Raw genomic sequence first — 15,994 nt, 5'->3', positions numbered from 1 at the left:
GCAAGGGTGACCGCTTCTCCACCTGACCTTGTCACCAATGCCTCACTCCCAGGCAATGACCCTGGACGGAGAGCCCAGCATCAGGAAGAAATGCCACAGGAAACACCCCTGGTGCCAGGGGGCTCCCTGGAGGGACAGCCCTTCTCTGGGCCTCTTGTCATAGAGGCAGAAGTCAGGGAGATGGCCATGGGGGACACATGTGGGGAGTGTCCAGGTGTGGACCTATGCCTGATGTCTGTGGGGCAGCTTGTCATGGGGGGGGGGGGGGGGGACCTTCTCCAGCGGCCTCACCCCCTGCGTGGCCAGCAGCTGTGGGCCAGCAGGACAGACCGAAATCCAGGTCAGTTCTAGTTGTCCCTGACCTTGGTGATGAGCAAATCCTGCCCAAGCAGGGCTCGTTGTGGCAGAGCCAAAAAGGCTCCCCTGGCCCCCGGGTCGGTCCGAGGAGCAGAGAAGGATCTAGGGACGCCTGAGCAGCGCAGGCCCAGTGGGGAGTCTGTCTGTCTGCCTGCAGGTCCTTGTGTCAGCTGCCTCTCTCAGCCTTCCACATAGGTGTCCTAGTGACCTTGTCCCACATGGATAAGGGCAGTTACTATTTTCATTGCAAATGAATTGCCATTGTTTGTTTCAACCCATATGCATCCATTTTAATTTTATTTTATTGAGGTTATTTATTTATTTTGAGAGGGTGGGGGGAGCAAGCAGTTGAGGAGCAGAGAGAGAGAATTTCAACCAGCTCCACGCTGTCCGTGCAGAGCCCAATGCAGGACTCAAACCCACAAACTGTGAGATCATGACCTGAGCTCAAATCAAGAGTCAGACACTTGGGCTGCCTGACTCGCTCAGTCAGTTAAGCGTCTGACCTCGACTCAGGTCATGATCTCACGGTTTGTGAGTTTGAGCCCCCCATCAGGCTCTGTGCTGACGGCTCAGGCCCGGAAGCCTGCTTCAGATTCTGTGTCTCCTTCACTCTCTGCCCCTCCCCGGCTCATGCTCTGTCTCTCTCTCTCTCAAAAATAAAATACACGTAAAAATAATAATAATAATAATAAATAAAAAGTTTTGGTTTGTGTTGATTTGTCCTTCCTGCACCGGCTGTAGAAAGTGCGAGCTTCCAAATAAAACAAACCCCACACCAGTGTTTTGGTCTGTAACAGCTAAACAAGTTTGTCAAGGAAACTCTGTTAATATTTTATATCGCATTTAAATAAGCTGATGGCGTCACCCTCCCACCTCCTAAAACAGAAAAACAAAACCAAAAACCTCAGCTCCCAGCTGAAAGCGGGGAGCCACTGTCCCATCCCTCCCAGGGGTTGGAAGCCTTGGAAACCAGCAGACTCACCTCCCTCCTCCCATGCTGTGTGTGCCACCCCCCCCCCCAAGCTCCCTCCCCTCCACCAGTGGTGTCACCTTACACCCTGATGGGGACCTCCCCTGTCAGAAGCGGGTGGGGAGACAACCCTCCCTCTGAATCACCCTGGAGGCAGCGAAGTTCACTGTCACTAGGTGTAGCGTAGAGGAGACTCCTTCCCTGCCTTCCTGCTTCCCTGGTGAGTCTGTCCCAGAGCTGTCCCCACCCCTGCCAAAGCACAGACACCAGGAGGGGACCTGTGTCCTGGGCTCCTCCTGGCTCTGGCCCTGCCCTGCGTGGGGGTCTGTGACTGCCTTGTGTTCCAGATCCAGGCCTCTCTAAGCAGCAACCGACATCCAGGAAAATGCATCCCATTTCCAAAGAAGCCATTTCTCCCGGCCTGGCCTGCGGGCTGCACCTCCCCACCCCCTCCCCCCCGGATGGGACTAGGCCTAACTCCACGGCAGACACGAACTTCACAAGGGGCTAGTGTGACAGGCTCAGGGGTCTCCTTCCAGAAGCCCTTGACATCCTGGGTTGAGGTTCTGAGAAGGCATCAGAGCCCATCTGAGAGGCCCAGGTCCGGGGCCCAGGGGCTCACCCCCTACAGGATGGATATTGGAAGGAGGACACCATGAGGGCTTCCTCAGCACCCAATACCTTCCCTCTTTAAGACACCCTCACACAGCTCAGGGGCCTTCGTTCCCTGCAGACTGACTATCTGGCCCCATTTCCCCTGAAGCCACCCCTGACGAGTGGCCCCCACAGCGCTCACCCCAGCCCCACCCCGGGCCCCGGACTCCCACAGGTTGGCTCCAGTAGCCCCAGGAGCCGATGTCTGTCACAGCTGATGGCTGGTCTCGGGCCTTAGGACCCCGGTGGGCTGCTGGACCCTGTGGGGGAGGACAGAGGACAGACTTATTCAGTGGGCCCCCAGGGAGGACAAGAGGGGCCTGCACCCCACTGGGCTCGCTCAAGACAGCCGCCTCCTGGTGGGCCCTGGCTGGGGAGGCTCCCCAGGGCTGGAAAGAGTCAGAGTTAGAGAGGAACCCGAAGGGAAAGGAAGCAGCCAGGGTTTCACCCCTCTCAAGGTCAAGGGGAGGAGCAAGCTAGAGCATGTCACAAGTTCAGACCCAGTGGAGTCAGATTAAAAAATGTGTTTTGTTAGAAGAAGAAGAAGAAGAAGAAGAAGGAGGAGAAGAAGAAGAAAAAGAAGGAAAGAGAAAGTTCCAGAAGTGGGCAGGCAGCCACTCAGGGCCACCTTCAGGGAGCTGCTAACAACTGCCTGTGCCCTGCCCCCTGCATCTCAGACCTGGGTGGGAGTGTGGTTCTGCCCACCGTGCGCCCCCTCCCTGCGGATTGGAAGGGGGAAAGGGGTGGCGGCCGTGTCCCCACTGCTCACTCTTTGCTACAGACAAGGTCACGAAGGGAAGGCCACGAAGAGGTGGAGACTTTCCGAGCAGGTTCCATCCAGTGTCTCCTCCCAGCTACCTAGATGCCGGGGCGGCAGCAGCAGCCGCTCTGTTTGGGGGCCAGAGCCCAGGATGGTCACTCGGGCTGTTCTGTAAACTCCTGACTCCGGGGCCAGGTTCAGGGGTCCAACACTTCCCCGCCCCCAAGCCGCTCAGAGCCCGTCCCTCCAACTCTTGCAGAAGTTTTGTAAGCAGCTGATTATGTCTGCTAAATCAACCCCTGCTTAGATTACCCAGAACCCGTACCCTGCCTGTCACAGGATTTGCTGCTGGAAATGACGCGGCCTTAATGCCACGTACGAGGCACGGGTGGTATCAGGGTCCACTAGCTCAAGACCACAGGAACGCACCTGTTGTTGGGCAAGTGAGGGGAGCACATACCATGGGCGCCCATGGGGTGTCTCAGTGGGAAGGTGCTAGAAAGCACTTGGATTCGGGCTTGGAGGAGGTAATTTTAGTAAAGTTCAAGAAAGCAGACTTTGCTTGAGAATGGACACTGTCAAGAAGTGGGGGACATTGCATGACTGAATATCATAATAAATCTTATCTAGAAGGAAGGAAGGCTGAAAAAGATAGGTTTGAACTCTAAGGGTCCGCTTATACGTGGATATTTTCCTTTTTTTAATGCTTGCGTATTTTTGAAAGAGAGACAAAGTGTGAGCAGGGGAGGGGCAGAGAGAGAGAGAGAGAGAGAGAGACAGAATCCGAAGCAGGTTCCAGGCTCTGAGCTGTCAGCACAGAGCCCGTTTCGGGGCCCAAATCGTCAACTGCGAGATCATGACCTTGAGCTGAAGTCTGATGCTTAACCGACCGAGCCACCCAGGCGCCCCTATATGTGGATATTTGTAGCAACTGCAGCCCATCGCTACCAATGTATTTTCTCTTCCTTATGATTTTCTTAATAACATTTTCTTTTCTCTGGCTTCCGTTATTGTAAGAATACAATACTGCATACAACATACCGAATGTGCCTTGTTTACGTCATCAGTAAGGCTTCCAGTAAACAGCAGGCTAGCAGCAGCTGAGTTGCTGGGTTTGGGGGAGTCAGAAGTTATGTACAGATTTTCAACTGCACCGTGGGGTGTCAGTGCCCCAAAGCATCACACTGTTGAAGGGTCAGCTGTAACAGGTGAAAAAGCAGCCATCACTCACAGTAACCACGAGAGGGAGAGGGTTTGGCCACTTTGTGGTTTCGAAATCGTTCATATTTCCGCCTGGATTCAGCCGTGATCGCAGATTGTTCTTGTTGGTTTTGATCCATCAAGGTCACAGAATGGTCTTATCTGGCTGACGTCAGTTCCTCTGAGACCATTTATGTTCAGCAGGAGAACGCCATGGTCTCGCCACCAGGGTCAGGCCGGCACCCCCCCCCACCCCCCCCCCCCCCCACTCCCCCCGGGTCAGGGGCTGCTTTTCTCTCTCGAAACAAGAAAATAGGCATATATGCAGGCTGGGAGGCTGGGGAGCCCTGAGCTCTTACAGCAAGACATTTGGTAAAACTGCTTTCAGTGCACCGTGTATCTAAGAGTCTGGGAGCGTCTGGGTGGCTCAGTCGGTTGAGTGTCCGACTCTTGGTTTCCGCTCCGGTCACGACCTCATGGTTTGTGGGATGGAGTCCGGCACGGGGTTGGTTCTGCAGTGACAGTGCAGAGCCTGCTTGGAGTCTCTCTCTCCCTCTCTCTCTGCCCCTCCCACACTCTCACATGCATGCTCTCTCTCAAAATAAATACATATAAATAAACATTAAAAAAGAACAAAACACTAAAACTGAAAAGTCTGTCAAATGTGCTGATGGGCTGCGTCTCCCACCTACTCCCGCTACGTTGTCTCCTCACCCACAGTCCAAACCTATGACCTCACAGGGAGGTCTCTATGACTAATTGACTGAGAAGGAAAAACCTCGATCCTGGTTTACAAATGGCGCGGAAGGGACGGCTCAAGCCCTACAGTCCCACTTAGGGGTGGCCCGAAAGGACAGAGAGGAAGGAGAAGCCCCCATTACTTCAAGCACGGAGCCTGTTCTGAAAGCCAGAAATAGTATGGCTCTATATTGACTCATGGGCAGTTATTAATGGCTTGGCTTGATCACCAGAGCCTTGAGAAAACCACACTGCAAGACCGGAAATGAGGCGGTCTGGGAAAGGCATAAGAGGATGGACCGCTCTGGGGAGGCATGAGCTGTGCAGATACTTTGCCACGCTGTGAGTACCCGTCAAAAGGCATCTACTGCAGACGAGACTCTCAGGAATCGGTTGGACGGGACAGTCCGTTCTGTGCCCAGCAGCCAGTCTCCTTAGCCAGCCAGCCACGTGCTTGTTCAGTGAGCCCACGTACAGAGTGGCCAAGGAGGCAGGGATGGGGGCCAGGCGTGGGCTCAACATCAAAGTCCAACCCATGGACTTGGCCTCACCGAGTCTGACATGGACACCATCCCAGTTGGGAATTTAACCCCCAAGAGCAGAGACTAATGGTGAGCCCCTGATATTTCCTGGGGGGACGGCCAGTCACTTGGGTGGAGGATCGATTACATTAGATCTCTTCCATCGTGGAAGGAGCAGCAGTTTGCACGGGAACAGACATTTCTTCTGGATGTGGATCTGCTTTCACTGCCTGTAACGCCCTGGAAGCACTGCCCCCCACAGACTTACAGTATGCCTTGTGGACCTTTATTGTAGCCCACGGATCGTTTCTTTGATGTAGAGAGTAATTTTACAGCAAAAAAAAAATGTGAAGCAGTGGGCTAGGCACATGAAACCCACTGGTCTTTGATGCACTCATCCGGAAGCAGTGACCTGGTAGGTTGAATGACCTCCTGAGGACTCCTTTTAGCACAGTCCGAAAAGATGGGACTCCATCTCACAGGTTGTGACGTTATCTCAATTATAGTCATAGTACAGTTACTTATATGGAGTGCTGTTTTTCCCAAAGCCAGAATACGGGAGTTTGCGAGTCAAAGGGTGGTCAAGGAACTGGCTCCTGTAGCTATTATTCCCAGGAACTAAGTGGTTTCTTGGGGGCACCTCTTGGTACTTCCATTCCAGTTGTGAAAGGTTATCAGAAAACAATGTCAACCCAAAACTGGCAGGAAACTGCTGAGAATTCAGATCCTTTGGGTATGTTTGGATCCTACTACTAGATGAAAACCTCCAACCAGCCAAGGTCCCGGCTAAGGGGAAATAAAACAGGGAATAGGTAATGGAAGAAGAAATTTAGAAAAATCATGCCTGAAAGTCGCTAAGAGAGTAGGTCTTAAATGCTCCCATCACAACAACAGCAAAAATGGTAATTAGGTGAGGTGAAGGATATGTTAACTAACCTGATCATTTTGTAGTATACACATGTGTCAAGCCATCACATTGTATAATTTACACTTACACCAGGTTCCATGTCAGTTATATCCCAATAAAACTGGGGGGAAATATCGATTATGCCCTCAACAAAATACCAGCAAACAGAATTCAACAACACTTTAAAGGGTTTGTAAACTGTGACCAAGTGGGATTTATTCCTGGATACAAGAGAAGTTCCTCATAAAAAGGCCATCAGTGTAATTCATCATGTTACCAGAATGAAGGGGAAAAAACCCTGCATGATCATCTCACTTGATGCAAAAAGAATTACTGGACAAAATTCAATGTCCACCCATGATAAAAACACTCAACCAACCAGAAATACAGGAAGCTAAATACAATAGAAGCGATATGGGAACAGCCCACAGGGAACATCGTACTCAGTGATGAGAAACTGAAAGCTTTTCCTCTAAGATCAGGAAGAAGGCAATGATGCATGCTTTCGCCACTTCTATTCATAACTGGAAGTTCTTGCCAGAGCAATTGGGCAAGAAAAAAAAGGCATACTAATTGGAAAGGAAGAAATAAAATTATCTTTGTTCTCAGATGACAGACATATACATGGATATATTAAGTGCAGAAAACCTTAAAGATTTCATTAAAAAAAAAACTGTTAGAGATAATATGTTCAGAAAGCTATAGGATACAAAAATCAACACACAAAAATTGATTGCATTTCTATACACTAACAATGGCCAACTATCCAAAAGGAAACTAAGAACACAATTTGCAATAGCATCAGAAAGAATAAAATACTAGGAATAAACCTAGCAAGGAGGTAGATGACTTGTACAATGAAGACTACAAAACATTGCTGAAAGAAGACACAGAGATAATGGAAGAAGGTCCCATGGTCACGAACTGGAAGATTGAAGGCTATACAGGTGTCTGCACCACCCAAAGCAATCTACAAAGCCAAGGCAATTTCTATCAAAATCTCAATGGCATTTTCTGCGGAAAGAGAAAAACCCATCCTAAAATATGTATGGAATCTCAAGGGATCCCAAATAGACAAACCAATGTTGAAAAAGGACAACAGATCAGGAAGACACACTTCCTGATTTGAAAACCATTACAAGGCTTTGGTAGCCAAAATAGTGTGGTAGTGGCATAAAGACAAACATAGACCATGGAATAGAATGGACCCAAACCTGTGTTTTCATAGGTCAAAACCTTTACAACTTTGGATTTGGCAATGATTTGGATGCGATGCCAAAGGCAAGGGCAACGAAAGAAAAACTGGACAACTGGACTTCATGAAAGTGTTAATATTTTGTATGCATATGAAAAGACATTATCAAAAAATGTTTTGTATAGCATTATTTGTATATCGAATGTATATATATATATATATATATATATATATATATATATATATCAGGGCCCCTGGGGGGCTCGGTTGGTTGAACATCTGACTCTTGATTTCGGCTTGGGTGGTGATCTCCATGGAATCATGGAATCGAGCCCCATGTTGGGCTTTACACTGGGTGTAGAGCCTGCTTGGGATTCTCTCTCTCTTCCTCTACCGCTCTCACTCTTTCTTTAAAAAAAAAAAAAAGTATAAATATCAAAAGACAACCTACAGAATGGAAAATAATATTTGCAAATCATATAAGACATTAATGATTAGACATTAATGTCCAGAATATATAGAGAACTCCTAAAACTTAACAACAAAATAACCCACCTGATTTCAAAATGGGCAAAGAGTTTGAATAGACATTTCTCCAAAGAAGAGATACAAATGGCCAATGAGCACGTGGAAAGATGCTCAACATCACTCATCATTAGGGAAATACAAGTCAAAACCACAATGAGATATGATCCTACTAGAATGGTTATTATGAAAAAAGAAACAGAAAATCACAAGTGGTGTGAGGCTGTGGAAAATTGGAACACTTGTGCACTGTTGGTGTTGGTGGAAATGTGCCACTGTGGAAAACTGTATGGTAATTCTCAAAAAATTAAAGCTAGAATTAGCATATGATCCAGCAACTCCACTTCCGGGTGTATATCCAAAGAGTCTCAAAGAGATATTTGCACCCCCATGTCCAGAACAGTATTATTCATGGTAGCCAGAAGGTCAAAGCAGTCCAGGTGTCCATTGAGAGGTGAATGAATAAGCTCACAGTGGTATATACACACAGGAGAATATATTCAGCCTTGAAAAGAAGGAAAATTCTGTCACGTGCCACAATGTGGATGAACCTTGAGGACATTATGCTGAGTAAAATAAGCCAGTCACAAAAAAGATGAACATCGTCTGATTCCACTTCTGTGAGGTCCCTAGAGGAGTCAGATTCAGAGCACCAGAAAGCAGAATGGTAGGTGCCGGGCTGGGGGAGGTGATTGTTTAATGCATATAGAGTATCAGTTTTACAAATGAAAAACTTCCGGGGGTGGGTTGTACAATAATGTAAATATACCTAACACTGCCGAACTATACACTTAAAAATGGCTAAGATGGTAAATTTTGTGTTATGTGTATTTTATCACAATTCAAAACTCAACTATGGCCTCAGGACCAGTTACAATGACCGTAACAGCCGTGGATATTTTCTTCCTTGCCGGTTATGTGGCATGAGTTAGCTAGACTGAAAGCAGACCAAGGAAAATAAAGATGTGACTCACCCACTCTGCCGCTGCCATGATGGACTGTGGATGTACTGCCCAGATTCCCCTTCAACAGGGTTGTTGCCTCAGTTGCCAGGAGGGCTGTTAGTTGACAAGACTTCAGCTGTGGGCCCCTTTAGGGACCGTCTCAGCTATAGAGAGCAGTCCCTTTCTTGGGGACTTCCCATGGACAATGACTGATCTGAGGGGAGGGTGTAAAGACTTGGCTGTCTTTACTCAACTCAGAGCAGGTGAAGGGCAGGTCTAGGCCCAGAGATCCCCGGGAGGCTGGCTAAGGCCCTCGCCAGGGCTGCGCTGACGCTCAACCTCTCCTGCCTTCCTGCCATGTTCCCCTGCCTTCCATAGGTCTTGTTCCCAAAGACATGTCTTAGTGAGCATCTTGCACACTAAACTCCTCAAGTCTGCTTCTGAGACTCCATCAAGCTCTTCCTCCGTGACTGGTGGAGTGAGCCAGAGGTAGAGGTAGAGAAAGGGCAGAAGAAACCAATATTACGAAAAAGCAGAGAAGGTAATCTGAGATGCTACAGTTATTAACAATCCTGTCTAAGAGGTCGTTATGAACGATTTTTTAAAGTGTTTTTTAAAGTTCATTTCTTTCTGGAGAGAATGTGTGCAAGCAGGGGAAGGGCAGAGAGGGAGGGAGGGAGACAGAGAATCCCAAGCAGACTCCATGCTGTCAGCACAGAGCCTGATGCGGGGCTCCATCCCACGAACAGTGAGATCATGACCTGAGCTGAAATCAAGAGTCGGATGCTCAACTGACTGAGCCACCCAGGCATCTTTGTTATTAATATTTTCTGTAGATTCATTTGAAAAGACAGGATATAGGTCCCTAAAGAAATACAAACTGGGAAACTAAATTAAGAAGAAAGTTTAAAACCTATAACCATTAAAGACACTGTATATTTTTTTCAAAATAATGCATTTTCAAGCAATATCTACCAAATGTCAAAAGAACAGATAATTCCAATCTTACACAGAACCTCCCAGAGAATATAAAAAGAAGGACTACTCCCCAACTAGATGTGTGTGTGTGTGTGTGCGTGCGTGTGTGTGTATGTATGTATGTGTTAGCCTATTGCTACCAAAGCAAACAAGGGCAGTATAAAAAAAAATGTATAGGCAAGTCTCATTCATGAACAAAGATGCAAAAATACGGAATAAAATCTTAGCAAAGTCAATTCATCAAATGTATAAATATTTATATCAAATAACAGCCAATTGGAGTTTATCTCAGGAATGCAAGGTTGGTTTAATATTATAAAATGGAGTAATATAATCTATGTTTGATCATCTTAAATTTCACAGTCATGCCATTGAAATCAAGTCTAGGTGAGGACGAGGCTCCTCTAGGGCCATTCCTCAAACACAGTTTCTCTTGGTCTGTAGATCCAGGTTGGCTAGCTCACCCCTGCCACACACACCACAGCATACAGTGGTAGACTTGACGTGGGGTAACTTCTCCCGACCCTCCTGCTCAGACAGGGGCCAGTGAGGAACACGAAGGAGTCGCTGGTCATAGCAACTGTGAAACCCAGCCAAGAAATTCTTTGATTAGGTCTTTTTTTTTTTTTTAAGTTTATTCATTTATCTTGAAAAAGAGAGCATACTGAGTGTGGGAGGGGCAGAGAAAGAGAATCCCAAGAAGTCTCCATGCCATCAGCGCAGAGCCCGATGCAGGGCTCGATCCTGAGAACCACAGGATCATGACCTGAGCTGAAAACCAAGAGTCCAATGCTTAACCGACTGCCCCCCCCCCCAGGTGCCCCAGATTAGGTCTTACGTCCTAGAAATAATCCTCCACTGCTTTGAGCTCTGTCCTCTGACCTCTTTATTCTGCCCTCTGAACATCCACTCCCCCCCCCACCCCTTTTTTAAAGAAAGCACATGTTGCAACCAGTTTTCTCAGCCTGCTTCCTTCCAGTAAAATTGTGCGGCCTGGGGGTGTGGGTGTCCAAAGTCTCTTTTCATTTTGAATGGCTCTGTCCTTTTTTAGTCCAAACAGGTCGTGTTTGGACTGATAAACTTTTTCTCAAAAACTTTGTGGGTATCCTGTGATTTGGGGTTAACTCTGTAATAGAAAAGATCCGGGCACAAATCTGTTTGGGGACTGGGCTCGCTCCGTTAGCGAGAAGACGCACCCACAAAGCTCTTTGAGATGAACCTGCTCTAAGCTGGGCTCCTCCTGAGATGGCTGAGGGGCACTGCTGAGGTTTCCCAGAGCCCTGTCTTTGGGAGAGAGGATTTGTGGGTACAGCTTCATCTTTCTAACAGGCCCGTCATGTGACTGAACAGTACTCTGAGTTGTCACCTTTGATCTTTCTGAGGTCTTGACAAAGGGCTTCACGTACTCACACCCTTGGCTTCATTTTTATTTAAAATATTTTTTTATTTTTTTAATGTTTATTTTTGAGAGACAGAGACAGAGTGTGAGTGGGGGAGGGGCAGAGAGAGAGGGAGACACAGAATCTGAAGCGGCCTCCGGGCTCCGAGCTGTCGGCACAGAGCCCGACGTGGGGCTCGAACCCACGAACCGTGAGATCGTGACCTGAACCGAAGTTGGACGCCTAACCGACTGAGCCACCCAGGCGCCCCGGGCTTCATTTGAGACCAGTTCTCCTGGATTTGATGTTCCCCGGGAAGTCATTTCTTAATTTTAGCATCTTTTGTCCTTTGGAGAAACTGCGAATTTTGACAACTATCAGGTACCGGTTCCTCTTAGTTTCCCGAGTGTCTTCAGCCTGTCTCTCTGCTCAAATGAAACCATAAGGCACAGGAAGAGGCCAGGCGGCTTCTTCTGCACTCGGCCTGGAAATCTACCCATTGGCTCCCGGATTGCAGCAGGTACACTGCTCCCCACACAACTGCAGATGACAAGGTGGCCACGCTCCTGCCGTTATGTCACAAGACCCCCGTTCCTCACTCCCTGTGCGCCCTCACTGGCAGCGTCCTCAAAGCCCAGCTTTCCACTAAAGGCCTGTCCAGGATGCCTCAGTGCTTACCTAACACTCCTCAGAATCCCACCTGGCTCTGCCCACGGCCTGGTTCAGATATTTGTCCATCGGCACCCTAGTCCAGGCACCAAACGGCTGTAGTAGTTATCCGTAGCTGCATGACAAATCACCTTAAAACTTACTGGCGTAAAACAATACACACTCACCATCTCACAGTGTCTGTGGGTCAGGAGCCTCTGCGGCTCAGCCGGGGCTCCGCTCAGACTCCCTCACGGGCTGTGGGGAGGGCTTGGCGGGGGCTGCTCTCATCTCAGGGCTCATCTGGGAAAGGGTCCCCCCTCCCAAGCTCACTTAGGAGCTGTGGGCAGGTCTCAGGTCCTCAATAGCTGCCGGTTGGGACAGTAGTTCCTTGCCACATGGCTGTCTCCACCAGGCTAGTCCCAACACGGCAGCTTGCCTTTCCAGAACAAGGGCTCTGAAGGAGGCTGAGCAGGGCAGAGGTCAGTGGTTTGGAATTTAATCTCAGAAGTGACATTCCCATCACTGTTGTCCTGTTGTATTCCCTAGAAGAGAGTCACTAGGTCCTGCCCCCCCTCAAGGGGAGGCAGTCACACAGGGCATGCGTACCAGGAGGTGGGGTCATTGGAGGCATCTCAGAGGCTGCCCACCCCAGAGACAGAGTAAAACCTCCAAGAACCAAGAAGAAATGGACAGATTACACAATTTTAAAAGCTGATGAAAAGAACAGGCATTTCACTGGAGAAGAAATCGAATGTCATTTGAAACCCTCCCAGAGAATTCTCAGCATCACCAGCGATCTGAACGATACAGACGAACCCACAACACACGGGCCAGAAGGGAGGCTGCAGGTGCTCTGAGCTGCAGGGCATTTACGGGCATCGGATGCCGGAGGGCATGGGAATGTCACAGCCACTTGGGAAACCAGTTTCACGTGCCCCAGTTATGCTGAGCACGCACGCACGTGGCCCCCAGCCCAGGTCCCAGCTGTGAATGACCTGAGATGGTAACACCATTTGCAGGCTGGTGAGTTAGGCTGCCCGTTTCAGGTACCCCCCCCCCCGCCCCGCCCCCACCAGGCAGTGCCTCCATGGACCACGGCACCCGGACCTGACAAGCAGTCATATCTGCTGCTTCAAGTTCACTCTAGTTAGACTGCACTTGACTCCAGAGGGACTCCAGGCAACTGTGTGTGACATATGGAAGTTAGACACATGAAATGTAGGAAGAGAAAGAAAATCGGGTGTGTAGGTCTTGAATTTTACATGTATTTGCGTGCGCGCTTGCGTGCGCAGAGAACGGCTTCAAACATATTCCTGAGGTCCCAGGAGCCGATCGTGTGGGCCTGAGTATTTGTTATGTTCACCGGTCAGCAAGGAACATCCTGGGCTCTGAGCCAAAATGTAGATCTGAGTGGAAGGGTCTGAGGAGGTCCTAGGAATCTAAACGAAGAAATGGCTATTTGTGAATTTTTTCCTGGATTGAACGTATCTTCCAGAGGCACAGGGATCCAGGGACACAAGACCTCCCAGGAGGCCTCAGTGCAAGCAGGTGGTGAGTCAGAAAGACAGGGCTGGTGGGAAGCAGGGGCAGGCAGGCCCAGAGGGTCACTCAGCTTGCAGTCCTCGGGGGCCCTGCTTTCATGGCTGGGGACAGGACACTGTTCACGCCCTGCGTGCTTTCTCTGCACAGCCCAACATCCACTCCAGTAACAGTCTTGGGTTTTTGCCTCTTTTCGGGCAGAGGAAGCTTTGGACGAAGACACCTGAGACTAGGAAGGTATTCCCCCACCCTTCACCACTCTGCAGGACCCCCTCCCCTCCTCCCTGTGTTTGCAATGTCCTGGAGGGGGATGTGGGTAACTCAGCCAGGAGGAATGACCCCAGAACACAGAGGGTCAGAGGAGAGAGTGAATAGGCTGGACTTCAAGGCTTCACAAGTAAGTGCCCAACACCTCCCTCCCCCGCCCTCCGCCAGGGCCCAGGGACAGAGGAAGAGATAAAAGACAGGTGTCACCCAGCCTAGCCCGTTCCCCTGGTGAACTGGCTGTCAGGCACTGACAGGCTCTAACACACTTACACTTTTTCTGTTAAAATAAAACCCATCCTTCTGTTCACCCAACACATATAATATAAATAAAGCTCCCAGAGCCTGCATAACCATCACTGTATAGATAACTTCCCTGTAACAAAATGAACTTTTTCAGATCCCTGGCATAGTTTTGAGCATTCTTGTTTATTTAATTTTGTTTTTCTTGTTACTTTCTTTTAGAAGGACGTTTAAGTGGTAAGGCTAGGTTCCTAAATTTGAAAAATGTGTTATCATGAAAATAAAGCGCACGCAACTCATACCACAGGCAAATTCTTCAAATTACAAAACCATAATGTTTTTAAACGGGTGCAAGAAAACTTTTCTTGCCACGTTATGTGAAAACTATACAAGAAGACTCAAACACGGTTTGCTTCTCCTAGAGTCCCCATGTCACTGTAAACCATGCAGAGACAAAAATACACCTACGCTGGCAACAAGAAACACATACCAGATGCGGCCATTTTCCCTCTGGTTCCTAACGTGCTTCCTGGGAAACAGCTTAGGAGCAGAGACCGTGCGTGCAAACTGTAGAAACTGTAGCTTTAAGTATTAGAGAGACAGATATTTAAAACTATCACCTTTCAAAATCACTTTATTTTCACTCAGTGTACAGATTCAAAATCGACTAGATGTCAATTACAGAGCTGAAGGCAGGCTGAGCTGTGTGTGAGCAGTTACGTGTTCCCCTCCCAGGGTATACAATATCCCTTTCAAACCAACGCTGTGTATGTCATAACTATATTTAGAAATACACAGAGAGGAAAATATTACTGCTGTAATGCAAGGCTGCGGATGAGAGGGAAACACATGAAAACCTCACAGAATCCAAGGCTTAAAGTCTTTAGTTCATGTTCCTCAATCAATTTCAAAGGTCTGGTGCATTCGAAGGCATTAATGATCAAAAGGGGGAAAAAAAGAGAATCCTGTAACAAATCCCATGTGAAGAAAAGGCTGGGACTCTCCATCCAGGAAAACAATACGGATTTTGGGTGTCCTAGAGCCCTGTAAGAGGTAAACAAAGTGGCCAAGTTTTCAGGCCAACAGTCCAAAGCGCTGGTTTGAGTTCCCACACAGAAGCCATCATCACTTGTCTTGGGCCGGAAAACTTTCTTTAAAAAGGCAGGGAAGGAGGACTGAGCTTCAGAAATCAGCAACGCGCCGAACACACTAAAAAGTCACCTTTGCGCGTCAGCCAATGAATCTTTCCGAGGGCCACGTGTCCTGGGCATTGGTGGGGAGCGGCGGGGCCCGCTCCTCGGGCGGGGCCAGGGCCTCCACCTCGCGCACCACCTGCGTGAACACCTGGTCCACCATCAGTTTGCTCTTGGCCGTGACCTCCAGGAACGGGCACCGCCACTCGCGGGCCAGCGCGCGGCCCCGCGCCGTCAGCACCTGGCGCTCGGCGTCCAGGTCGGCCTTGGTGCCCACGAGCACGAGCGGCACGGCCTTGGGCCCCCGCAGCCGGCCCATGCGCTCCCGCAGCGGCCGCACCGCCTCGAACGAGGCCTCGCTGCACACGCTGTAGAGCACCACGAAGCCGTCGCTGTTCTTGATGTACAGGTCCTTGAGGGTGACCAGGTGCTCGGCGCCCACGGTGTCCACGATCTCCAGCAGGGCGGGCGCCGCGTTCACCTCGATCACCTTGCTGAAGAGCTCCTCCACCGACGGCTCGCACTGCTCCGGGAAGCTGCCGCAGGCGAACTGCGTGGCCAGCGCCGTCTTGCCCACGGCCACGCTCCCGAGCAGCACCACCCGGTAGCCCTTGGCGGGTCGCGGCCCCGGGCCTGCCATGGCCGAGACGCGGCTGGCGGGGCGCACGGCCGGAGGACGGCGAGGAATGGCGCGCGGAGGCGGGGGCGGGGAGAGGGGGCAGGGAAGGAGGGGAGAGGAGGGGAGGAGGGGAGGAGGGGAGGGGCGGGGCGGGGGCCGGGGCGGGACGCGGAGGCGAGGAAGGGGCCCGGAGGGCGGGCGCGCGGAGGCCGGCTGCCGCCGGGCGGAGAAGAACTCCCCCAGCCCAGACGGGGGTCCCGGGAGGCCGGGCCCCGCGCGCCTCTCGCCCCGCTCCCTACCCCACTGTCTGGCCCGCCTCCGGCCCGGGGCGATCCGGCGCCGCCCTACCCACCA

General features: G+C 50.1%; 1 protein-coding gene across 1 annotated transcript; it reads right to left on the bottom strand.

Annotated features, from left to right (window-relative positions):
* Positions 1–14,444: 14,444 nt before the first annotated feature.
* Positions 14,445–15,755, bottom strand: LOC109274603 (ras-related protein Rap-2c-like). Its single transcript, XM_019462322.2, has one exon. It carries the CDS (start codon positions 15,659–15,661, stop codon positions 15,059–15,061), a length of 603 nt encoding a protein of 200 aa, XP_019317867.1. The 5' UTR covers positions 15,662–15,755; the 3' UTR covers positions 14,445–15,058.
* Between the last annotated feature and the right edge of the window lie 239 nt (positions 15,756–15,994).

Source organism: Panthera pardus, unplaced genomic scaffold (genome assembly GCF_024362965.1).
Source record: "Panthera pardus isolate Hobbes unplaced genomic scaffold, ASM2436296v1 HiC_scaffold_24, whole genome shotgun sequence".
NCBI lineage: Eukaryota > Metazoa > Chordata > Mammalia > Carnivora > Felidae > Panthera > Panthera pardus.
This window is presented reverse-complemented; position numbering and strand designations above follow the sequence as displayed.